The sequence below is a fragment of the Pararge aegeria genome, chromosome 9 (genome assembly GCF_905163445.1).
Source record: "Pararge aegeria chromosome 9, ilParAegt1.1, whole genome shotgun sequence".
Taxonomy (NCBI): Eukaryota; Metazoa; Arthropoda; class Insecta; order Lepidoptera; family Nymphalidae; genus Pararge; species Pararge aegeria.
The window spans coordinates 4,216,562-4,243,338 of NC_053188.1; the positions used below are offsets into that span (position 1 = coordinate 4,216,562).

At 35.8% G+C, this 26,777-nt stretch overlaps 1 protein-coding gene across 1 annotated transcript; it reads left to right on the forward strand.

Moving 5' to 3' along the window:
• Positions 1–1,604: 1,604 nt before the first annotated feature.
• LOC120626448 (carbonic anhydrase 1) lies at positions 1,605–25,123 on the forward strand. Its single transcript, XM_039893974.1, has 6 exons — positions 1,605–1,662; positions 3,207–3,356; positions 10,189–10,327; positions 16,014–16,210; positions 18,269–18,408; positions 24,989–25,123. Exons 1-6 carry the CDS (start codon positions 1,605–1,607, stop codon positions 25,112–25,114), a joined length of 810 nt encoding a protein of 269 aa, XP_039749908.1. The 3' UTR covers positions 25,115–25,123.
• Positions 25,124–26,777: the final 1,654 nt, after the last annotated feature.

A 26,777-nucleotide genomic window follows, 5' to 3' on the forward strand; every position in this document is an offset into this window, starting at 1 on the left:
TCTGATAATTAAATTAATGTCTCTTGAAAGCATGGTTAAACAACTAACGTCCATTTTCAACATTCAATTTATCCGTAAACAACAGTTTTTATTGGCAAAAAATAACCCTACAATTTGTAACAAATAACAACTTATCAGTAGATTACAGATAGTTTGAATATTGAAAACGGACGTAAGTCGCCAGACCGATCTATGTCTCTCAACAAAACTGAAGTGTATCACAAATGGAATCACTATAATGGATCCATATTTATATCATAATACACACCGACATAATGTCATATAAACATTCGCTGTGAATCAAATGATATAGTTTGAATTCCTTCATCATCATATCAACAAATTACCGGCCCATTTCATTGCACAGATGAAAAAGGGTTAAGGCCGTAGTCCACCACGATGGCCCACGAATTGGGAGAAAAATTATAAGCACATTAGAACGGTAATCAATTTTATAAAATATGTGGCAATAGGTCCTAACGTAAAAGAACTGCCTATAAACTGCCAAACTTTTAAAGACTGTACAATACATACAACTTTATTTCGAACCAAAAGCCAAAACGTGGCATGGCGACGGAATGCAGTACTTCGTTACACTTCATCTGATAGCATCTATCAAATGTCAAGCGTGAAAAAATACTGCGTGATTATTCCGAAGTTACGCAAACTTTAACTATAAACCAGTGTCCCAGCAATAATGTTATTAAAAAAATAATCAGCACGTTATATATTTCATAATATGATGGGTTAAATCTACTCTGTAAAATCCGGAAGCACTATGTTGATTAAAAAGTTTTCTCGCGGTTCCCTAGTCCCCATAGCTTTCGTTTACCTTCCGAATATCTGTAATTTCAAAAACATTAGACTTTCATAACAACTTTCCAACTCCCATTTTAATCTCTAATGGTTATAAGGAATAAAAAGGAATAATATTTTCGAACGCAAGGGCTTAGTTTGACGGACTATGTAGCCTTAATTACTCATTGTTTAGTTCTCTTCCTGCTCTCGAAAGTTCCATCTATATTAGTGCAGTCGTTTGGATGAATGGAATGAATTTATAATTTGTTCAATCGCCACACACCATAAACGGGAATCAAAATTGTAAAAAATATTTTTTGTTCAACACAGTCGAATGCCCTGAAGAGATCACTAAAACACCATTGGTATTCTGCGAACATTCTCGGGCATGAGACGACACATGAGTTGTATAATATAGATAACACGTCATATTCTAAACAAAAAAATCATCTCAAACCTCCAATTAATGTTATTATCAGAGATTCAGCTACACGAGAATTTACATGTGTTTGGGAAGTCAGAACTATGTTTCAAGCTTTAGGTACTGCTATAGAAAATCTGCGTAGACATCCAGCCTTAAGATTTTCTTTTCAATTTGAATGTCTATCAACAACCTTGTGATTCTGTACTAAGTTATTTCACGGTCGACCAATCGTCAAAAAATAGATAATACTAATCTAATCTAACGTACTATTCGACTTCGAATCGAATTATTTCATTTCATAGCCCTAACCTTACATAAGAGATACACAATAAAGTGATTGTACTGTAGTTGAATAATTTATAGTGGTGACAAAACTTTTACAATGCGATCGAGTGTAACATCATTAAATGTTTGCCCTTCGAAGACATCGGCGTCAGATGGTAAGTTAAGTAATTCATTTCATCGTTCATTTTTCCGTACCTCAGCTGCATCAAAGATCTGCACTAGGTTCCAGTAGATGCAATATGCAATAATGATCCGATAATGATGAATCATTTTTAACAAGAAATGGATACCCGGTATCTGCTATACTAAGCTAAAAACAGACTACACTGTCCTACATACAAAATTTAAAATTCAGTAATAATTTTGCAACGGTAAAATCAAAAATCGACTTCATGCATGTACCCAATGCGACAACATCAGCTATTGAATGGGTTTAAATCCTTAGCGATCATATGTAGAAACGATTTTTGTACTGTATATATTATATATATTTGTACAGATATTTATTATTATCCATACTACTATAAATATTTGTATGTGTGTTTGTTTGTACCGAATAGGCTCCGAAAGTAATGGGCCAGTTTTAACCTGTCATTCGCCAAAACGGTATCAAGGCAGTAAAACAGTTTTTAGTTCATTCCGATCGGACATTAATTAAGAATTTATCGAGAGTTAAAAAAATTATGGACTACTTAATTAAAAAAATATCTGCAGAACCACACCCCAATTGAATGCCACATATTTCTCTCAAATAAACTGTTCCTAAGGGATTTTAAAATGAAAGCGAACATAGGCGAAGTGGCGAGTAACAGCTAGTTAAATACAAAAGGACTCATCACGTGCAAAGCGATGGGTCACGTGCAAAGTCGAAAGGACCCAATGTCCTATTCACGGCGCGATCCTTATTATATACGGTTCCGAACCCTGAAATGTTGAATAGAAGTTATTCTTGTTGTGATAATATTGTATTCATTAACTGTCAACATATTTCTGTCAGTTGGTAATGAAAATATTGGTTGGGAAAAGCCTTCGTCATAATGTTTTTTTTTGTGAAATGTGTAGGTTATATTGAAGGGCTCGGTGGCGCAGTCAACTGTGACCTCATAAGACGGGGTACTGGATTCGAATTCTGGTAAACACAGGAAATTCGAATTCCAACAACTCCTTCCATTTGATCGGATACAAAAGCGGGCAGTTCGACATGTTGACAATACCAAATTGACTTGCAGTTTGGAGTCCCTGGGGCACCGAAGAGATGTTAGCTCCCTTTGTGTGTTCTATCGACTCTATAATGGAGAGTGTTCCGAAGAGTTGTTTGCGTTGATACCTCCTTCCCTGTTCTCTGACCGCACCTCACGTCGTAGAAATAAATTCCACCCTCATCATCTGGATGTCTGGTATTCTTCTACTGTTCGAAATACCAGATCAATTCTACCGCGCACTTGCAAACTGTGGAACAATCTCCCATCTGATGTGTTTCCTCAAAAATTCAATCTAGGGTTATTCAAGGGGCGGATAAACAAATTCCTTAAAAGCCGGCAACGCATCGGTGGCTCTTTTGGTGCTGCAGATGTTTATGGGCGGCGGTGATCACTTACCATCAGGTGACCCACTTGCTCGTTTGCCCGCTATTAATATAAAAAAAAAACAGTACAGATGAAGAAAATATATACAAAAAAAAACACATTTCTGTTTACAGCGGAACAAATATCAAAGCTAAGAGCATCACAATCACCAATTGCAATCTCTGTACACCGCTGCCCCACCTGGTCTTCGCTGGAACCTCTGCGCTTCAAGCAGTACTGGGACAATGAATCCAATGGCATCCTACTCAACACGGGTCAAACTGGTAAGATTTCACAAAAGGAAGTAACTAAAATAATAAAAAAAAACATCCAAGGCAGTCTTAGGGGACTGCTGTTCGAAGTGACAACCAAACTTATGTACACACATACACGTATAGCTAATGGAAAGCGTGAAAAGTACACATATGTACCTAGTGCAAATATATCTCATGGAAAGCGTTCGGTGACGTGACGAGCAAAAAGTGCTCAACGCACTAAAAGTAGTTTTCAATTTTAAAAATACGGGAGCCAGTTGTTTATATATAAGAAACTAGCGGATGTTTTGGATTTCTGATTTCTTGTGAGTCCGTTGTATTTTTGTCGCATCGTAGGTACCCTAAACTGGAATAATTAAAACATAAAAAAAATCTCCAAAATCATAACCTATGTGTTATTCTGATACATAATCTGTATTAGTGTAAAATTTTACCAAAATCCGATTATTAGTTTTTGCGTGAAAGAGTAACAAACAACCATCCATCCATTTATATATCCATCCTTACAGCCATAGAAACTTCCGCATTTGTATCTAATATTAGTTGGAAAGGATTAGTGGGATTGTTCTTTTGAAAACACTTTATTTTTTAATTTATTAGAACAATTTCAATTTATATTCGCCTATTCTAATATTGCAAGAATTATAAAATTTCAAACTTTTGAAGCTTTAAGTCTGGCTGTTTGTAGTAAATCTACCGCTGTGCCGCGCCGGTTCAGAACGCCGATGAATTAAGTAAAACATAAATTAGGTCAGTAACACAATTAATTATAAAAGTGTTTAAAACTGCTACTACAAAGTGAAGGAAGTTAAAATGGGGCCTTTTGCGAGGATATTTCGAGAGTAAAAAAAACTGACACAAAATAAGTACTGGTTTAAAAATCTCCGTTTAGCAGGTACGTATAAGTCACTTGAAATACGGGTCAAAGAAGATATTAACATATAAAATGAATGGGTTACAGCTTGAAATTGCTATATAGGTAGTAATAAGTAGTAATAATTGTCCGTCCGTCCTTACGTCCGTGCGTACGTGCGTGCGTGCGTTTTTGAGTATGTCTGTGCATCGTATTTCCCGAACGAAATAACCGATTTTAATTGGAAAGCGGAATTATTCGGGAGTGTTTTTACTTATGTTTGATAAAAATGGATCCAAGATAGGGGCCATCTAATTTTCTAAAAAATGCCGAGTCTTTGTTACTGTCATAATGCCTATTTCACGCCTTATATTAAATAGGTACTCGGATGTGTAAAACAAAGGATGAGGAATTTATCACAGTATTGCGGATATGGTACTTATTTATGCGAGCATCGCAAGGGCGTGAACGTGCTTGGAATGGCTAATAGTTGACGTACGCGGTGTAGAAAGTATGGTAACAAATGGCAGCTTAATTAGCTTCGCTAGATTAACTCTTCCCATTACATTTTGTTTTTGTTTTTACCCTAACTTCATTTATTTACCTTCTGTTTATCCCTATCCCTACCAATATTATAAATGTCAATGTAAGTTTGTTTGTTATGCTTTCACGTAAAAACTACTTGTAAACATATTTTTGGAAGTGTTAGAAGTAATATAGGATACTTTTTATCCCGACATTAAGCTCGGTTCTTTTGGGAGAGGGGGTGAAAGTGTTTGACGATTTTACACCATAACTCAAACGACAAATTATAACCGATTTAAATAATTATTTTCGTACTATAGAGGTATAATATGTGTTTGTTTTTGCCCAAACTATGTGAAGATCTGATGAATGTGGTTGTAGATGGAGGACAGCCTTAAATGAGGGGTTTGCTGCTGTCCTCAGCGGACAGCAGCAAACCCCTCATTTAAGGCTTAGCGATACTGAATACTTTAATTACTTTTAGAACTACAACTAAATTCAACGCCGCATAAAAAAATAAAATCAAACGCAGACGAAGTCGCGGGCAACAGCTAGTTATGTATAAATGAAAAATGTTTTCCGTTAAAAGTTTAATTAGGAAAAATACTAGGTTAGCATAAACACGTGAATATACACTGTGTTATGTGATCATCATCATCATCATCAACGACCCATTACCGATCCATTAAATAGCAATGAATAAGAATAAGAAGGGTTTAGGCCGGAGCCTGAGAGTTCTCCATCCCTACTAATATTATAAATGTGAATGTAAGTTTGTTTGTTACGCTTTCACGCAAAAACTACTTAACCGATCCTCATGAAACTTTGTACACTTATTCTTGGAAGTGTTAGAAGTAATATAAGATACTTTTATCCCGACTCGGTTCCTTTGGAAGAGGGGACGAGTTTTTGACGATTTTACACCAATTATAACTGATTTACATAATTATTTTTGCACTATAGAGGTTATAATATGTGTTTAATTTTGCCCAAACTGTGGTTGGAGATAGAGGACAGAACTACTCAGCGGACAGCATCAAACACCTCATTTAAGGCTTAGCGATACTACATATTAAATTTTTTTTTAAACCTAAATCTAAATTTAAAGCCACATAAAAAAATAAAATCAAACGCAGACGAAGTCGCGGGCAACAGCTAGTTATGTATAAATGAAAAATGTTTTCGGTTAAAAGTTTAACTAGGAAAAATACTAGGTTAGACGGTAACGACCCATTACCGACACACTAAAGAGCAATGAATAAGAATAAGAAGGGTTTAGGCCGTAGCCTGAGAGTTCTCCATAAGTCATAACGTTCTCAAGTGCCTGTGAAGTCTACCAATCCGCACTTGGCCAGCGTGGTAGAGCAGGGCGTAAACCATTCTCATTCTGACAGGAGACCTGTGACCTGTAGTGGGCCGCTAATGTGCTGATAATGATGACCATTATATGTTATGGTACCGTGTGGTGACGGTAGATCAGAATACAGTTGTCACCGCGGGTGAAGACAACACACCACAAGAAGAAGAAGATGAAGAAAAAGTCTTTATTGCACATACAAATATAAAACAAGGTTAACAAAAAATAAAATAAAAACGATAATATACATATGCACAAAGGCGGTCTTATCGCTTGAAGCGATCTCTTCCAGACAACCTTTGGTTGAAGAAACATATTAGAGAAAACGGGATAGTGCAATACATAAATTGTGCTAATTTTAAACATTACATACTAATACTACATATATATAGTAAAAACATATATATTTATATATATGTATATAAATATCAATATATAAACTTAAATACATATTACTATTTAAACATACACATAAAATACATAGATATTTTCAAGGTGACTAGCAGCGTCCTTCGTGCGACTAGTACAATCTTTGCGATCAGAAACCAGTCTGCCCAGCGCTGCAGAGACTAGGACTTTTAGTCCAGCAATGGACTATTATAAATATCGATACAATTGAAGTCGTTGATTATAGGACAACTAGGCTCAAAGAAAAATAATGCAAAGATCACAGAACTAAGATCACACAGAATCCTCAATGAGCCATTATTGCATGCATTGTGTCCAAAAATAGAGAAAACGCCCCGGACATGTCTCTTGTTCTCATGTTGCTAGCTCACAACTTTTCATATTTTCCCCATTTTATGGTAAAAGTGTAGAAAACTAGAGGAAATATAATTACTGTTACCGTAACAGTACCGCTAAATGAATAACGTGACTAATCGCCTTTTAGAGAAATATTACTTGAAGATGAATGTTTTTTTTTGTTTTTTTTTTTGGGAATACTAAGGAAAATACAGCACTACTGATTTCAATTTTACGTATTACACATTGTTCGCAGTCGTAGCGAACAACTAACTAGTCAATATTAATTTCTTTCACAAAAAGCGTGCCTACGTCACAAAGCCGTTCATTTTACATGTCAACAAAACGATAAGATTTTCACATCACATCTTAATATATATAAATCTCCTGTCACGATGTTTGTCCGCGATGGACTCCTAAACTACTTAATCGATTTAAAATTAAATTGGCTCACCGTGAGCGGTCTGGTCCAACTTAAGAGATAGGATAGCTTAGATCTTTAATTATAGTCACAATTTTATTTTATTGCAAATTATTTGTCTATAATTAATTGACAGTCACATGTTATATATATATATACTACTAGACTCATTTAAGGCTTAGCGATACTGAATACTTTAAAAACAAAATCTAACGCAGACGAAGTCGCGGGCATCAGCTAGTCTTAATATATATAAATCTCCTGTCACGATGTTTGTCCGCGATGGACTCCTAAACTACTTAATCGATTTAAAATTAAATTGGCTCACCGTGAGCGGTCTGGTCCAACTTAAGAGATAGGATAGCTTAGATCTTTAATTATAGTCGCAATTTTATTTTATTGCAAATTATTTGTCTATAATTAATTGGCAGTCACATGTTATATATATATACTCATTTAAAGCTTAGCGATACTGAATACTTTAAAAACAAAATCAAACGCAGACGAAGTCGCGGGCAACAGCTAGTACACTATAAATATCTTTGCTTGTTGATTTGATCCATTGATAAACGACTGATAAATCTACCCATCACTCATAAAAACAGTTTTAAGACATTAACAGATTTAGATAAACATTTCATGGCACTTACAATTTTAAAAGCTTTTTTTTAATTTCACCTTGAGTTTGTCTGTCTTTTATCTAATATTATTTTAAACTAATTTAAATAATTCTGAAACTGGAATTATCACATTATACAGTAACAGGCTGACAAGTTTTAAAGTGACAAAATATTGGAATATAAAAAGAAAAATAAAAAAAGAACTTCCTTACTTTATATTTTTTGGAGACGGGCATAAGCACTGCACACCCTAATCTCAAGGGATATCAGAAATTCTATGCAGACGGAGTTATGGGCATCCGCTAGTTAATTATAAATAAAAGCCTATAAGCCTATTAATTAAAAGAATTGTAGCGAAATCATGGGATTAAATTAAATAGAGCTACACACGAGTTCCCAAAGCTCCCGAACAATGACATGCCACAAACAGATGTTGCGTATTTAGATAAATTACACGATACTGTAATCAACTGAAATTTTCGTTTATGACATTGAGTGAAATTAAAAAATCTCTGTTATATTTTGGGAACCAGGGTTTTCCACAAATCCCAAAGGATACCACTCTTTTGATATGACAAAATAGATATTTTCATTGATGTCGTCACTCGGTTGTTTCCCTGGATTGTGTTAATGTAATGACCTCCTTGGCGCAGCGATAAGCGCTGTGATTTTAAGTCGCAGGCCCCTGGTTCGATCCCCTTCTTCTTTAGGTGCCTTTCCAACTAGTGAAGGTTGGCCGTCAGTTTTCGATAATTTTCCTTTTCTCTCGCGAGGCTAAACAGCTGGGCGGCACTCGCGATCCCAGTCTACTCCCTAATGTTGCGCAACCAAGACTTCCTCTTGCGACCGATGCGTCTCGTTCCAGTAACTTTGCCCATCATTATCAGTAGCAGTAGCCCGTATCTATCTTTCCGAAGCACATGCCCTAGATAAGCAACTTTTTTCTTTTTGACGGTCTTCCAAAGTTCGCGCTGACTACCAACTCGTCGCAAGACTTCCTCATTGGTAACCTTTTGAGTCCAACTAATTTTCAGCATGCGTCGATAGGCCCACATCTCGAATGCTTCTAGACGTTTCCTGAGATCCTCTTTGATGGTCCAGGATTCGCACCCGTAAAGAAGTATTGGCCATACGTAACAATGTAGAAGGCGTTTTCGTAATGCGATGTTTAGGCGGCAGCTAGTGAGCACTTTTTTCATGCTTTGAAAAGCACTACGGGCGACTTCTATCCGGGTTTTAATTTCTGATTCACTGTCCCATTTTTCAGTCAACCAAGTGCCTAGTTATTTAATTAATTTTCTCTGGTCTGGTCTGATGGAAGCCTCCAACCGTGTCTAGTTACCAAACTACCGACAAACACGTGCTGCTAAGAGATTTAGCGTTCCGGTACGATGACGCGTAGATACCGGTTCGGAGTATGGATTTAGTATGTTACGAGTGTAGGTATCGCCGTTATACAAAAATGTGTTCATTACATACAAAACTACATGTTTTGTATGTAATGAACACATCAAAAATGCCACCTATGTGCCAACTTGAATAAAGAAATATTTAACTTTGACTTTAACTTTGATTTAACTACCATATGGTTGGTACGGGTATGGTTAGCCCGTTACCATCTTAGGCTGCATCATCACTTACTAGCAGGTGATATAAAGACAACGTCTTCTTGACTGCGAGCGAGCAAATCTTGTAGTAAGGCTACAGGTGTCATCAACATTTTTTTATATTACTACTAACCAGCCCTAGACTGCAGTCAGTCCAAAACACAAGGAAAACAGTAATAGTAATTTGTGCTAGGGCGCCAAGGCGGTCTTATCACTAAAAGTGATATTTTAAAGGCAACCTGAGCGAGCCAATAATAACGTGGAAAGAGGATGATGCATAAAGTATTTTATCAAAAAAAAAATGAATATACTTATACTACAATAGATATTTTTATTAAATATTTATGCTATTATAAACATACATAATACTCAATTGCATAGATAAGCAATCATTTTTAAGCGTTGTTTAAACAATCAACTGCAATCAGTCCAGGGCTGATTAGTAGTAATATAAAAAAAATGTTGATGACACCTGTAGCCTTACTACAAGATTTGCTCGCTCGCAGTCAAGGAGTCGTTTTCTTTTATGGTAATACTTGAACATCACAGAGTAATGATTCTTATTTGCACTGAATCAATACTTAAATTTGTTTTGAACGAACGTTTGTAAGACAAAAAATCTGAAGTAAAAGATTTGCTACTCTAAAACAAGGAACATTAGGTCCATTTCACTTTGGCACCGAGTTTGATATGCGAAAATTTGCTTTGTTCCAGCGTATTTTACCTTCGACACTCCATCACGACCGCGCCTCAGCGGAGGACCTCTGATAGGGGAGTACATATTCGAGCAGATGCACTTCCACTGGTCAGTAGATGACTTCACTGGCTGCGAGCACGTGCTTGATGGTCATGGGTAAGCTGCCAAGTAAAAAATTACCTCACCAGCCTCTCAACAGAATCTTCTTTGCAATGCCAAAGTCCCTGGTGGAGTGCTGAGCGCTGTAGTTTTATAAGTAGGAGGTTTTTCTTTGGTCTAGTCAATGGCATGCACTGTACATATTTTGTTATGTAATGTAAGTACGCATAAAAGTGCCATCAAATATGTCCCAATTTAAATCTTTATTTAGAAAAATAAAGTTGTGTTAATTACACCATTTATAACTCAAGAACGGCAATTTTCATGATATTTGATTTTTTGGATTTCTCTAGGCCGGAATAGGATAATAAGTATTAAAATATAACATTCATAAAAAAAAACGATCCGCGGTATAAAGTTTGCCGGGACAGCTAGTAAAGAAATATTTGACTTTGACTTTGCACGTTTGAATACATACCGCGCCTCAGCGGAGGACCTCTGATAGGGGAGTACATATTCGAGCAGATGCACTTCCACTGGTCAGTAGATGACTTCACTGGCTGCGAGCACGTGCTTGATGGTCATGGGTAAGCTGCCAAGTAAAAAATTACCTCACCAGCCTCTCAACAGAATCTTCTTTGCAATGCCAAAGTCCCTGGTGGAGTGCTGAGCGCTGTAGTTTTATAAGTAGGAGGTTTTTCTTTGGTCTAGTCAATGGCATGCACTGTACATATTTTGTTATGTAATGTAAGTACGCATAAAAGTGCCATCAAATATGTCCCAATTTAAATCTTTATTTAGAAAAATAAAGTTGTGTTAATTACACCATTTATAACTCAAGAACGGCAATTTTCATGATATTTGATTTTTTGGATTTCTCTAGGCCGGAATAGGATAATAAGTATTAAAATATAACATTCATAAAAAAAAACGATCCGCGGTATAAAGTTTGCCGGGACAGCTAGTAAAGAAATATTTGACTTTGACTTTGCACGTTTGAATACATAACACGATTTCCTGGTTCCGATCCTCGGATACCTCTAACTTTTGATAGCTATATGCGTTTATTTATTTAAGCAATAAAAATGTCACTTGCCTTAACAGTTAGAAAATATTGCGAGGAAACCTGCATGCCTGAGAGTTCCCTATAATGTTGTCCCAAAAGTGTTTTAAAAACTACTAGTCCACACTTGGCCAGCGTGGCCTTAACCCTTCTCATTCTGAAAGGAGATCATAAAACTTCATGATTATCACCCACTAAAGGATAATCACTTCATGTTGATCACTATTTAGTGGGTGATGAAGATCAAGTGTTAGAAATAAATAAAAAATCGTCTGTAAAGTCGGTTTACTGACGATAGTTGAACGTGCCAACAACGCCATAAGAAAATACTGATGGAATGGTGCATTTTTCAAAAGAAAATTTTAATTTTATTTTTTTGATAGATTTTTGTATGCATATAGAGAAGTAGGTCAGGAAATGGAAATCACAATTAAAATTGATCAAGCTACTTTTATTTGTACGCATAAATACAATTATGTCAATTCACATTGTTTCTATCTCAATTGACACCACATTCCCTTTTCACTGCACTTCATACTTGACGAAAACAAGTAAATGTATAATTGTATAGCAGTAGGAGAGAGACAGATGTCGAACGCCTCTTTGTCGCTCGTTCCGCGCTCTCGCTTGCACTTCAAGTCTTAAATGGAACGCCTCAGAGCGAGGTAACGCCGCATGAGTCATGTTTTTTCGTGCGTGCAGCCGGCTCCATCGAATTATAAGACGTTTTCACGTCAAAAACTTCCTTCAATGAAGTAACTACCTACTAGGAGTCCCATACAAACCCTAAATCCCGTTTTTACTAACGACAAACAAGGCAATGCCTAAATAAGTTAAACGCCTAATCTAAGTAGATTTCCAGTCATACGTCAACCGTTTACCAAAAGTTATAAACGAAGAGTTAGTAAAACGTTTATTTCTATAGACATCCACCTAAATCATCGACTTAGGCGATGCCTATGTTTAGTGAAAACGGGCATAAGAGAAAGAGTGTCCGAAGTTCCCGCGTAAAGACTTTTTCAACGATGTAAAGCTATCGCTCGATTATTTATAAACCCCTTTTTCAGTGTCGTAAACTTTATATCAGAAGCTTTACTAATTATTGCTGCGTATTCAGACTGGATGATAAACTTTGCACTTAAAATAGTCTTAACTAATTTGCCCTAATATTTATATAACGATATACAATGAATCTGCTACTTTACAATTACAATATACATATATCCCTAAGTGTCCGTAGGGATATATGTATTTATATAATTTAGTACATATTATAATATACTAAAAACTATATTATCACTGAGCTACCTAAATTTATCTTTATCAGAAATGCAACAGCTGCAGTAAAAATTTTTTACAATGTATATTTAATCACGCGTTGTGATTGTAAAAAATCACATAAAATTTATAATGCTTCTGATATTACTGCAATACAGTAACTTTTATCACACAATAAACTGATAATATATGTTTGTATAATACTGAAATTCTGTTTGCAACTTTGGAGATGATATATCGGCTCTTTATAATTTCGCAAAAGAAATGCAGAATATAAAATAAGCTCACATATTGGAGAAAACGTGTAAAGAAAATTCAAACAATCTAGGTAGTGTTAAAATATTATTACACACGTTTTCGGCCGTTGCTAGTTACCACCCTACCGACAAGAACGTGCCGCCGCCATGCGATTTAGCGTTCCGTTACAATGTCGCGTGTAGAAACCCATTATACCCATATGGTTATGACGGCCGATTGGCGCAGTGGGCAGCGACCCTGCTTTATGAGTCTAAGGCTATGGGTTCGATTCCCACAACTGGAAATGTTTGAGATTAACATAAATGTATTTTAGTGTCTGGGTATTTATATATATATTATGAGTATTTATATTCATGTATATTATTCATAAAAAATATTCATCAGTCTTCTAGCTACTCTTACTTTGGGGATAGATGGCGATGTGTTTATTGTTGTAACAAAAAAAAGGATGCATCCATTTATTAGACTGCATCCTTTCCTCCGGCCGCCAATGGCTACAATTGTAGTAGAATAAACGAAAAAAGAAATAAAGACGTTCCGACATGCGAATTAGCGATCCGCTTGGCGCAGAGGGTAGCGACCCTGCTTTCTGACTCAAAGCTGTGGGTTCGATTCACTCAATTGGAAAATTTTTGTGTGATGAACATTAATGTTTTTCAGTGTCAGGGTGTTTATCTTTTTTATTTAATACGCTTTATTGTACACCAAAACATAATACAAAGTAAAACTACTAATATTATAAATGTCAATGTAAGTTTGTTTGTTACTCTTTCACGCAAAAACTACTTAACCGATCCTCATGAAACTTTGTACACATATTTGTGGAAGTGTTAGAAGTAATAGAGGATACTTTTTATCCCGACAATAAGCTCGGTTCCTTTGGGAGAGGGGATGAGTGTTTGACGATTTTACACGATAGCTCCGACCAATTATAACCGATTTAAATAATTATTTTTGTACTATAGAGGTTAATTTTGCCTAAACTGTGGTTAGAGATAGAGGACAGAACTCTTCAGCGGACAGCAGCAAACCCTTCATTTAAGGCTTAGCGATACTGAATACTTTAATTTTTTTTAGAACTACAACTAAATTTAATGCCTCATCAAAAAAACAAAACCAAACGCAGACGAAGTCGCGGGCAACAGCTAGTTATTCATAAAAATATTCATCAGCCATCCTAGTACCCATAACTGAAGCTACGCTTTCTTTGGGGCTAGATGGCAATGTGTGTACTGTTGTAGAATATTAATTTATTTATTGATTTAAAACCAAATTTAAAAACAAATTAGGCCTATCTTGGTCTGCATCCTTTCCTACAGGTAGGACTGCAATCAAGAGCTAACTCATAGCGGAATTTTTAAAAAAACAGTGTAGAGGGTTTAAATCGTCTCTCCCATTAGAGTCATTAATAGTATCATGAATGAAGTTTGCATTTACTAAGTTAGTTACGTAGGCTTAGAGCTAGCACTCTGGGTTAAGTAGTTCAGTAGTTGCGTACTTGCTTTAACATGTACGCAACTACTGCTTACTAAGTAGCTTGGCTTTGTCTTGTTTACTTAAGTGCCTGTGAAATACAACTTAGTTTGAGCTTGACAGTAACTGTACAGAAGCTGTGTGGTCCGTGGATTCTAAGCTAGCTTTCACAATGATTTTAGTTTTGGTTTTAGGAAATTCAATGGTCCCTAAGGATGTTCTGATTACTGGCAGGGTGTGTTCGACTCGAGGGTCTAGAGTCGAAGAACTCGGTAGAGGAAGAACCCGTGTTTTCCCTGTAACCGAGTATTAATACTTATCTAATATCTTTAAACGAGCCATTCTTGTATATATATATATTATATATATATATATATAAATGGAATCTCGGAATCGGCTCCAACGTTTTTCATGAAATTTAGTATACAGGGGGTTTCGGGGGCGATAAATCGATCTAGCAGGGATTCATTTTTAGAAAATGTCACTTTATTTGTGTTTTCCGGTAATAACCGATTTGCTGCAACGAAGTTGCACGGGTCAGCTAGTAATAAATATTATATAAAAACATTATACTGTTGAAGCAAAATGAAAATTATTTTAGAGTCTTAAATTCTGTACTAAATATTTTGTACCATATTCGTTTCGTACAGATGACTTAATGAGCGACTGTATTAAAATCTCCTTTTCCCGACTAATGCATTGTTTTCTAAGATTAAAGTCAGTAAAAAAACTTTCATTAACAAAACATTTCTTGAATAAAATAAGAATGCTTCGTCTACATACATATAACTTGCAGTGAGGTACAGACCTCACTCAATGGTAATACTTATCATAAAGTAGGTAGTAATGTGAAATTAAGGATGCGTGTTTAATATCTTCGTTAATAAGTCTTAAAGTGATATAACGAGATCTAAGATCATCATATCAGCCCATTATAGGCCCACTACAAATCTATCGATACGAAAACCCGACGAAATAAAAATCTGGCGAAACGAAAATCTGTCGAAACGATACATACATATTACAGTTATAATGAAATTCAGTGCAGTTCAGTTCAGGATTATTACATAAAATAATTATAGTTTATTAAATAATATTACATTAAATAAATATATAAACATTATACAATTACCAAAAGGTTCGACCAATCCGACTCGATTTTATCATAGAGTCAGTCGAAACGACAGAGAGTAACGTAGGGTACTTTTTATCCCAGAAAAACTAAAGGTTCCCACGGGAGTTGTAAAAAACCGTACCCAGCTAGCGGATGTATGTTTTCGTCTCTATAAAATTTTATTTTACTGCTTAAACTATGTTATACAATTTCAACAGATTAGACAGCTGATTGATGCAGTGGCCAGTGACCCTGCCTTCTGAGTCCAAGGGTGTGGGTTCGATTCCCACAACTGGAAAAGTGTTTGTCGAAGTCAAATAATTATTTATTCAAATAGGCACATAGATGGCACTTTTGATGCGTTACATACAAAATGTGTGCATAGTAGTGTGATGAATGTTAGTGTTTATGTGTATTTTATAAGTATTTATGTGTATTACTTTCATAAACTTTTCATCAGCTATCTTAGTACCCATAACACATGCTTCGCTTACTTTATGGCTAGATGGCGATGTGTGTATTGTCATAAAGTATTAATTAATTAATTTATTTATTAGATACGCTGCAGAATGCCACCTCGTCCATTACAACAGTAAATACCAGTCTTTAGAGGCCGCAGTGGCGCATGCAGATGGTTTGGCCGTCGTGGGGTATCTTTTTGAAGCCACAGACGCGCCGAACCCGAGCTTTGACAAGTTCGTCGAAGGATTGGAGCAGATTAGGAAGCCTGAAAACAGCGTGGTTGTATCATCAGGTACGTAGATATAAATTGACACCAGCAGACAAAAACTATATCTTGTTAAGGAATATAAACGTGTCCACCAGTCAAAGAACTTCAATGGGTAATAGGAGAAGTTTACCTCCGCTTACTTTTATATTTTTACTAGGATGTGCCCTGCGGCTTTGCCCGCGAAATTTTGGGAGGCAGCGTGCTGCTACATAGTCTACACCTATAGTGATATATGAGATTTTTAGTTTTTTCACAAAATTTTTTTATCGTACGTTATTTTTTTTTTTCAATGAAAAGTATACTATATTATTTCTAATACCTCCAAGAATATGTATAAAAAGTTTCATGAAGATCGGCTGAGTAGTTTCGCGTGAAAGCATAACAAACAAATTACATTCACATTTATAATATTAGTAGGGATTATTTGGATATTTTTTCCACTTAAATTCTGCTGGGCGAGTTGATATAACTGTGGGCAAAAATAAAGTTTTTTTCATTTCTCTGCACGGCTAGCATGGGCAGGAGACAATTATATCCCCGGGGAAAGTATATAAATTAATCTTCTCCCACAGCTTTATCAACTATCAGAGCATTGGCACACAAGTGGAAATAATATCCTAATAATAGATGTGTATTAATAAACGGGGGTAAGCTTCTCCTATTCCATGTTCCAGTGATTTAACAGGTGGGCACGTTAATTATATACCTTTTCAGGGGATATAATTGGGGGATATCATTTTATCTCCCGCCCGTGCTAGCCCAGCTAGGGAGGAAAATGTCTCTTGCCCATCCTACTCCTTCAGCTTATATATTGGGCGAAAATGGCGTAAGGGGAACATCTGAAATATCTAGATATTAATTATCATCAATAGTCTATCAGCAGTCCACTGCTGTACTAAAGATCTCCCCTAATGGGAGCGTTTGTCCATAATCACCACGCTGGACAGACTAGAAGGTATTCGCATTAGATTGTGGTAGTAGCCCAGAGGACGCTGCTGTCCATTCTCTGTTATATAACCTTAGTCACTTCGTACAATACCCGCGGGAAAGGTGACTAGTTGACCGCTATATTCTGACCAGCAGTGACCACACGCCTTATTAGATAGTCATGAAACGTTTGTTATCTTACATTTATAACTAAGAAAATAACTTAAGAATAATATCAACGTGTAATTGGAAACGCGAAAGTTTTGATATCCGTCCAATTACCGATTTTGGCCCGCGATTTCTCCTTAACACTCAAGTTTAAAGGCCTGTTATAATGACGGACATAGGGAACGTTTGTCTGGTCTGGCGTCCTATCCCACGTAAGGACGTCAAGAAATGTCAAATATCATGCCATTCAGATGGAGTGTACACCTAAATATCAAAAGAAAACTAAACTATAGTGACGAGTACATCTCGTCTGCAAAAAATACAGAAGTAAAAATTCATAATTCAAAAATGGTTTATTCATGTGGACCTTATCATAGGCACTTATGAAGCCTTCATACATTTATCATTTTACCACTAATGTTAGGTGATGGTAATAACTGCATTCATTAACTTAAAACTAAAGCTAGGAGGGTTCCAACCGCGCCGTGGTCTAACAAGAGCCCACAACAAACTAAGACAGGTTTTTTTTTCTGTTATCACAGTCGAATAATTTATGGGGTTTTTGACTTGATTCCCTGGTAATTTTGGACCTACCAATCTATACGTTAAAACAATGTGTCACATTTGTTACAGCGAGGTTACTATACAATTCATGAATTTCTTAATGTAGTCTTTAAGAGATTCATGAATTGTATTATAACTTCGCTGTTGTTGGTAGCACACGCTCCCTTTCCAACTCTCGCAAGACTGTACACATTATGATGTTCAAAGAGAGCAAGTGCAGACTTTCTTGCCGGCTTTTTCTCGGTAGAATCCGCCTTCCGAACTGGTGTTACTACAAACAGACAGTCTTGACGTTTCATAAGTGCTTATTTTTACATTTTACTACACTTGAAGTAATTATCACTATTTTAAATTTTATATAATATTCATCGCTCTTTCATGGGGTATAACAACACTTTCATAATAAGTTGGATTGATTTACAGAATCCCTAGTATGGATGGACAGACAAGATGTAGCTACGGGCAGTTATGTGACTTACAAGGGCTCCCTCACCACGCCGCCCTACACAGAGTGCGTCACATGGATCATATACGAGAAACCCGTCCAAATTGGTAGCGAGCAGGTAATTTTTAATCTGTGTAACAAATATTTAGTTTTACCCCCAAGTTCTTTTTTGTAATTTCAGATTGTTGTTGACTTGCCGCATACATAAAAGAGGTGTAAATGTTCGCATAAAGTGAAGTTGTAATTTCAATTACTACTTTCAAGACCCTCCTGGCGCAGTGATGAGTGATGTGGTGTTACACATTGGCGGTCCCTGGTTCATTTTCAGGAAGTGTAAATTTTAGAGTTTTTCATTTCTGATATTTTCTCGCGTAGCAAGTTCCTCGCCACCAAAAAGCGCCGTAAATTAATTCAGCGTTTCGGCCGTATAAAATCGAGTAAGGATTTCAAACTATCAGTTTGTAAAATATTTGCAATTTTGCTACCCAAACCAAAATCAATAATTAGCTATGGAATAGGGACAGTACAGTGACACGCGGCGAGCGTTTTCGCTTGAAATATATATTTTTTGTAGTAACAAAAAATCTAAACAATATCTTGTTTTTGCAAAAACAAGATATTGTTTGGATATATATAGAAGAGACTTCCGAACATTATGGAGCAGTTTTACATAATAAGGCGATATTTCGATTCCTTAGAAGGTTTATACCCTACGGGATAGTAATGAACAAAATTATCTAGTTCAGTTGCTTTAAAAATTAAACCTTCAGTAGGTTCACGTACCTACTTTTTTCTGGGCCTCCTTTGTGAAATACTCGAGAAAAAAACGTTAAATTACGTCAGGACGCGCAATCTCTGACAAAAGATTCAAGTCACGTACCTATTTATTATTTCACATCTCGACGCCTCCGCTAGCTTTTACACTTTTTATTTTATCGGGAGACGTGGTATCGTAAATTTAAAAAATATATGTTTTGAGAAAATCTAAACTGACTTCCATGTCTTATGTACTAAAACAGAATTTTAGTATCATCATTGTCTTTCTCAGCTTATCCTCCTTATATTATAAATGTGAAAGTGTAGATGTTTGGATGTTTATTTATTTATTTATTTATTAAGGACACTAACAAAATACATATTTACCATATACAGTAATAAACTTGTACAATATTTAACACATTCCCTTATATGTACATCTATAACAAGTGACCATGACATTCACAAAAATAAATAATAATAATGACATGTAAACACAGCAAAATAAAAATAATCATAAACATAGGAAGGAATAGGTGTTATGTATGTAATATCTATCTTAAGGGAGGGCTCACCGATAGGTAAGCGATGTTTGGATATTTGTTACTCAATCACGCAAAAACAGCAGAACGGATTTGGATGAAATTAAGCATACATGTAGGCCTTTGACATGGAAAAGAACATAGGCAATTTTATACCGATTCCTTAAATAGTTCCCGACGGAAAATTAAAAATGCTTTACGAGCTAAGCCGCAGGCAGACAGCTTTGAAATTTGGTATGCATGTCATCTATGCTAAGGAAAAGGACATTTTGGTACTTTCTATACCGATATCTTAAATAGTTCCCGCGGTAAGATTAAAAATTGATATATAAACGACTAGCTGTTGCCCGCGACTTCGTCTGCGTTTGTTTTTTAAAGCCTTAAATAAGTGGTTTGCTGCTGTACGCTGGGGAGTTCTGTCCTGTATCTCCAACCACAGTTTGGGCAAAATAAATCACATATAACTCTCTATAGTACAAAAATAATTATTTAAATCGGTTATAATTTGTCGGAGTTATGGTGTAAAATTATCAAACACTCATCCCCTCTCCCAAAGGAAGCGAGCTTAATGTCGGGATAAAAAGTATCCTATATTACTTCTAACACTTCCAGGAATATGTGTACAAAGTTTCATCGGTTAAGTAGTTTTTGCGTGAAAGCGTAACAAACAAACTTACATTAACATTTATAATATTAGTAGGAATTAGTAGAGATAGGGATGTCGTGTATAGAAAGTGCATGTCCTTTTATAAATCACACTGTAATAAATATACCTACAGAGTAATAAACTACTGATGTATGATTAATAAGATAAAGTATACAAGTGCCAGGTACCATTTTAGAAAGGGTTATATATGTATAAGCTGATTGAGTTACACAGTTATAATTCCACTTAAGAAATTGTCTCAATTAGGTGTAGTCCTTGAATTTGTGAATTTAGATTCATTAAATCTCTTAGGTCTGATTTACTGAATCATCCAAGGCCTTAATTTCTAATACATATATATTTTAGGATGAGCAACTTTTGTTAAATCTAACCCACATCTCTTTAGGAAGGTTACTGATTTATTTCCAAGGCGCACTCGAAACAAAGACAGATTATTGTTCAATAAGTGCCCCTAGGACAGGCATGTATTTTAAAACTAGTGCCATGTGTATAAAAATATTTAATGCAATTCCAAACTCAATAGCCGTATTATTGCATCAAAAATTTAAAAATACATTGAAAAAGTGGCCATTGAGCAATGTAAAATACATAATACAATACATTCAGTTGATGAAATTCTGCAATTTAGGCCTCAGAACTAGATTGTTTATATAATTGACCAAATTTTGTATGTTGGGGTGCCCGACCGGATATGTTGCGACTTTTTATTTGTTAACAACATTTTATTCATTCAAATAAATACATTTCATTTTATTTACATTATATTCGTATTCAGCATAACTAAAATTTTTTGGGGGACCTAATTCTAACAACGCTGCTTTATCAAATGGACAGGCACAACACAGCTCTTCTCTATAATAGGAGATACGGTTTTCTAACATAAAACGCCGTTCCTAACTCCGATATGATTTAGAAACGTGTGTTTGTATTGGAGTTATGTGTGCAGGGTATTTGCACTAAAACCGTATCTCCCATGAGAGTGTAAATTTCACTTAACGGTTTAGGCAAACATCCTGAGGAAACCGTCATGCCTGAAAGTTCTCTATAATGATCTCAAAAGTTCTACCAATCCTCAGTAGGCTAGCGTGGAGGACTACGGCCTACACTCTCTCGTGGGTTTACAAACTTTAGTAAAAAGTTCCAATCCTTATTATTAAACAACGTGTAACCTAAATACGAAATACTGTTGAAAAATGCTTAAGGATATTTCTCTTTAAGAATATGAAATCAAAATGAGCATATTTATTTTTACATACAAATTAATTCAAACCATTAATCAAGCGTTTACTTATGACAACCCTATTGAAGATAAAAGACCGACACGCGCATAGTACCTACGCTACGCGACGCGTACCTAATAAAGTGACAGGAGCCACTTGTATTTAATTTTGCATGTTAGGGCTGTATCTAGTAGTAAAAACGTTGGCAGTGGTTTACTCAGAAACTGTAAGTGTTTCATTTCCACAGATATTTTATAAATTTAAAATGCATAATTTTTTTATATGCATTTTAAATTTATAAAATTGATAATTCCTCAAAGTGTAGGTAAAGACACTGATCATAATTATAAAATTTCACATATATGTCATAGATATAGTAAATAATGTACCTCTTAAGCATGTGAAGTAATATTTCGGTTTTCATTTACACGTTGCAAATGCGAAAGTGTGTTTCTTTGTCCATTAAGCCTTAACTAAGAAACCTATCATCTTGATTTTTAGCAAATTATAATTATTTGATAGGGTGGAGAATAACATACGCCACTTGTTATCCCAGGAAAACTTACGGTTCCCACGGTATTTGTAAAAACCCGTAATAAACGCGGGCATTGTCAGTTTTTAGAACATATTTATTATTCTCATCACTAGGTTCATATTATATAAAGTCCCACGCTGCATCTGTTTGTCTGTCTGTAGGATAAATTAGGGAATTTATAATTTCTGAAGTCGTCTCGTGAGTTGTTTCAGCCATGGCTAGTGTAGTTACCTTACCGACATAGTTGTGCCGCCAAGCAATTTAGCGTTTCAGTACGACGCCGCGTAAAAGTCAATTTGGGGTATCGGTATTATTCCACTTTGCTGGTTAAACCGAAAATGTAGCTTCCAAATTAACCTGTACTACTTAATACATATAATACTGTTCTTGCCGCTTTTTAAAAGTCGTTTGAAAAATAGTATTTAGTTTATTATTATTATATGTATGAACAATATGTATTATATATAATAATTATATGTGTAGTAATAGAGTTTATAACATGTAGTTTAGTTTGCCATATTTTTATGTAGGTATAAATTTTTATTGCCCCACCAACCCATTCCTTATAACAACTTCTTTCGCCAAAGGTTGTCTTGGAGAGATCGCTTTAGCGATAAGGCCGCCTTTGCACGCCTATAGTTTTTTATTATTTTAATCTAATTAGTGTTTCTCTTTGTATTTTGTTTTAGTGTGTGCATGAACGAATTGAAAAAATATATTTATTTTGTACACGCGCGTGAGAGTAAATCTCGATAATAATAATAATAATTTTTGGGTTTTTTTTAAAACATTATTTTAATGCTTTGAACAAAATAAACAACAGAGGTATATATTTTACGAAACGGCAAGGACTCCCTTAGAAAATCCCATACGTTTTGAACAGGCCCTATTTACTCCCATTAGGGGATTATACTTGTAACATATCCGTGTAGTAACAAACACTGAATGTTATTCACTGGAAGGGATCACTTCAAAAAAATTCCGTACAGATATGAAATGGAGTACAATATATATTGCCTTGCTTATTTCTGCCGCTAAGCAGCATTGTTGCTGTGTTCTGGACTGAAGGGCGGGTTGCCGATGTAATTTCAGGTACTCATGTACCTGAAATTACATCATTGTCATGTATGCCTCAAATTGATGGACTGGGTGGTATATTGCAGGACGTGTTCCTTGCATGCTATGTGAAGTGTTGCTCTACTTTATAGACGATGGTTTCCACTTACCATCAGGTGGGCAATCTTCTTGGTCCGTCAATTATTACTATAAAAAAGCTTGGCAGTGACTTTGTATAAAAATAATTTCTGTTTTCCCGTGGGTCTTCCTTTCGCGTCGGTAAAAGTTGTCTTCGCCAACCGTCTCCATAATTGAAGCTGTCTCTTTTACCTATATCATCAAGATTGTTCTTAAAGTTTAGCCATGAAAATGTAACAATAGACAATATAAACATACGTACATACAATCTTAATATTCTTTTTCGTATGTATAGGACCACAACTGTGGCACAGATATACTAGGAGTGCAGACCCCAAATAAATTTAGATCTTAGCTATGGTAAAGAAGAGGATAGAAAACATACATTCTCAGCCTATTTCTATCCCAAGGTTGGGCACAAGTTTCTTAGATATTTAAATGATAACAAAAAGATACCGGGGCTTCATAACTCTGGGCCGGAACAACATTTTTCAGAACCAGAACCCATTGTGGTCCATAGTCAATCATTGTTACTTCCCGATAAACAAGCGGACAGACACAATATTATACACAATAGACTGAATTATCTCTGGTTAGGTCTGGTGGTAGCTAGTTACCACCCAACCGACAAGAACGTGCCGCCAACGTATTCCGGATGATGCCGCGTAGACACCGATTGGGGGTAGGGGTCAGGGTACAGGCAAGCTTCCATTTTACCACCAGATGAGATTGTTGTCAATACCACAAGCCACTCCACCTTGTAGTGTAACAAAAACAAACAAAATTTTAACTTTAAAAAAAAAAACTTCTGCTTCTATTCACATTTTTTGCGGTTCTTTAAATTTCCAATGCCATAATACTCGGGTGCTATCAAAATTAATCAAAGTCCATGCCTTCTTAACTCATAAACGCCAGCCTGTAAGATAAGCGAAAAATATTAGCAAACCGAAAATCAGCAAGAGTGATAAATAAAAGTCATCGTCTTTATTTATCACACTGAAGACGAAGATTTTTCATTTTCTTATTATTGTCGAATAAAATTTCCCTTTACTTATCTTAAATACTTCATTGTCTTAGACAAATGGTTGTCTTAAAGGGGCCGCGGCTATGTACCGATAAGAGCAGAGTATTTTACAAGATTAAGTATCTTAGTTACTAATCTAAAAGTTTATCTATGACATACACTACCTATATAAGGTTTAATCCGATTGCAATGGTATTGGCATATTCATTTTAGTCACTTTCTTTCACTTGAGCATTATATATATAATCTTTTCTAGCTTATAATATGATTGCGCCTTCTTTAAACAGTTACTTTTTGCTAATATTACAATAGCGGCGCAATTAATGTAGGCTTTGTCTTTTTTTTAATTCATTCGAAATAAAAGATAAACTTTTTAAGAAAAATTAAAGAAAATAATTAAAAATCCGGTGCAATAAAATACATCCTACCTAGAGCGAGTACGAGTAAAGCAGTGCAGCGGTGGTATCTATCAATGTAACGGTCATTCGCTCTAGAGAAAAAATATTCGAAACGTATTTAATTTGATGAGCTTCAAAACTTTAATCGTCAGGAGTAAATTGAACAGATTTTGAATAATAACTTGACAAACAAATTGTTTGATAGAGTTTAAGACGATAAAAAAGTGGCCTTGTGAAATGCAACGTAAGCATTGCGTTACGGTTTTGTTCGCGATGTCTATTCTAGTATGTTATATATTATTTCAATGTTATCGAATTGTGTCAGTTTAAGCCCCATACTAATAATGAATTTTACTCCACAGCTGGGGCTTTTGAGGCAATTGGAGGGCACAAACAGTATCCCCATTGAGAGGAATGTGAGGCCCACCCAGAGGCACCCCCCAGGTCATTCGGTGATCTACGTTAAGCAAGTGAAGGCGAAACTATGACACCCCCACACCAGATGTTCAAATAAATTGTATTGCAAACTAACGTACGTTGTTTTTCTTTCCTGTTCCTTTTCTTTTTGTTTCCGCATTAAAAAATAAGGCTAGCCCACGCAGTGCGGTAGTGAGTGTTAGCAGTTTCATCTATTTTCACCTATGTCACTTTACCTTCTAGATAGAAACAATAAATGCTAAACACGTAGTAAGACATCATTACACAACAGAGGAATGGCCTTAATCGGATGCCTAGTGATTTAGTTGCTTCCTAGACATAAGAAACGTTTCACGAATCAATGGTATCTAACGAAGTACGGCGCCATCTTAAGTTAGGACACCAAACCCAGAGATCTGCCTGGCAGAGATCGCTTTTTAGCGATAAGGCCGCCCATTGTACCTGTGTTTTATTGTGTTGTTTTTGTTTATAATTTAATTTCTGTTAGGTGTACAATAAAGTGTATTTTCATTTCATTTCATTTCAAACTACAAAGGACGGCGGATTGTAAAGGACTCGTAAACTGACCCTTGATAAATGAAATAGAATATAAATTCAGTTTTTCTTAATAACCTTAAATCCATATGTAAAATGGAAAATATGATAATACTAACACAAATACCACACCTTGTGGCAAGAACCATAGATAAGTAAGGCCATATGAGTGGCCAAAAATCGTTTAGTGAAAATGTACGCCTAGAAATGTTCTTGGATTAGTCGTTACTTACTTAGGCATTGCCTTGTCCATCGTTAGTGAAAACAGTCATAAGTTTAATACGTATAGTGATAGTCAATATAGGTACGTTTTATTAAGTATCATCATCAACATTATCACCATAACCCCTTTCAGAATGAGAGGGGTTTTAAGCCATAGTCTACCAAGCTGGCTAAGTCTTCAACTAAGGATCGTGAGGAAATTTTCAGACCGGAGTTAGGAAATTATCGGTGTCAACCCGCGTTTTTCGGCCATTATCACTTTGGATAAATCCAATCAACCCACATTCGAGCAGCGTGGTCGGTCTTTGCTTTGGAACTCACTAGAGACGAGGCCTTTCATCAGAAGTGGGACGTTAAGTGAGATGGCGATAACAAATAAAACACCCGGCTAAGTTTGCGAGCTTCTTCTTGGACCAGGGCGCGTTTGGAAGCCTTGTAGCTTTAGTTTTAATTTTACGAACGCAGTTATCGCAATCATCTCACTACCCATGTACACGTCTATTTATGTAACGTACGCATCAAAAGCTTCATCTATGGTCCATAATACAGAAATATTTGGCGTTGACTTTGACTTTGAATTGGCTTTGTATGATGTTGACGATGAACTCCGAATAGCTGAAGGTGCGTGCCGGAGATCGAACTCGGGGTCCCAGTGTGAAAGCTAAGGGTCTAACCACTAGGCTATCACCATTTCCACTCACACTTTATAACACGTAATCACAGTCAATATACTTTTCAGTACGTTTAATGACAAAAGCAATTATCGTTGGTTGGTCGTACGACATTGTAATTTTGGCGCGTAACGACTAGTATATAATATAATTATTTTAGATCCCATGGCCAGTATATTGCGGTTCGTAGTCACCCTCACATATTTGAAATGCTGTAGTATTAAAGTAATACTGTTATTACTTGCAAATTTAGGTAGTAAATTAAATAAATTGTACATACCTATGT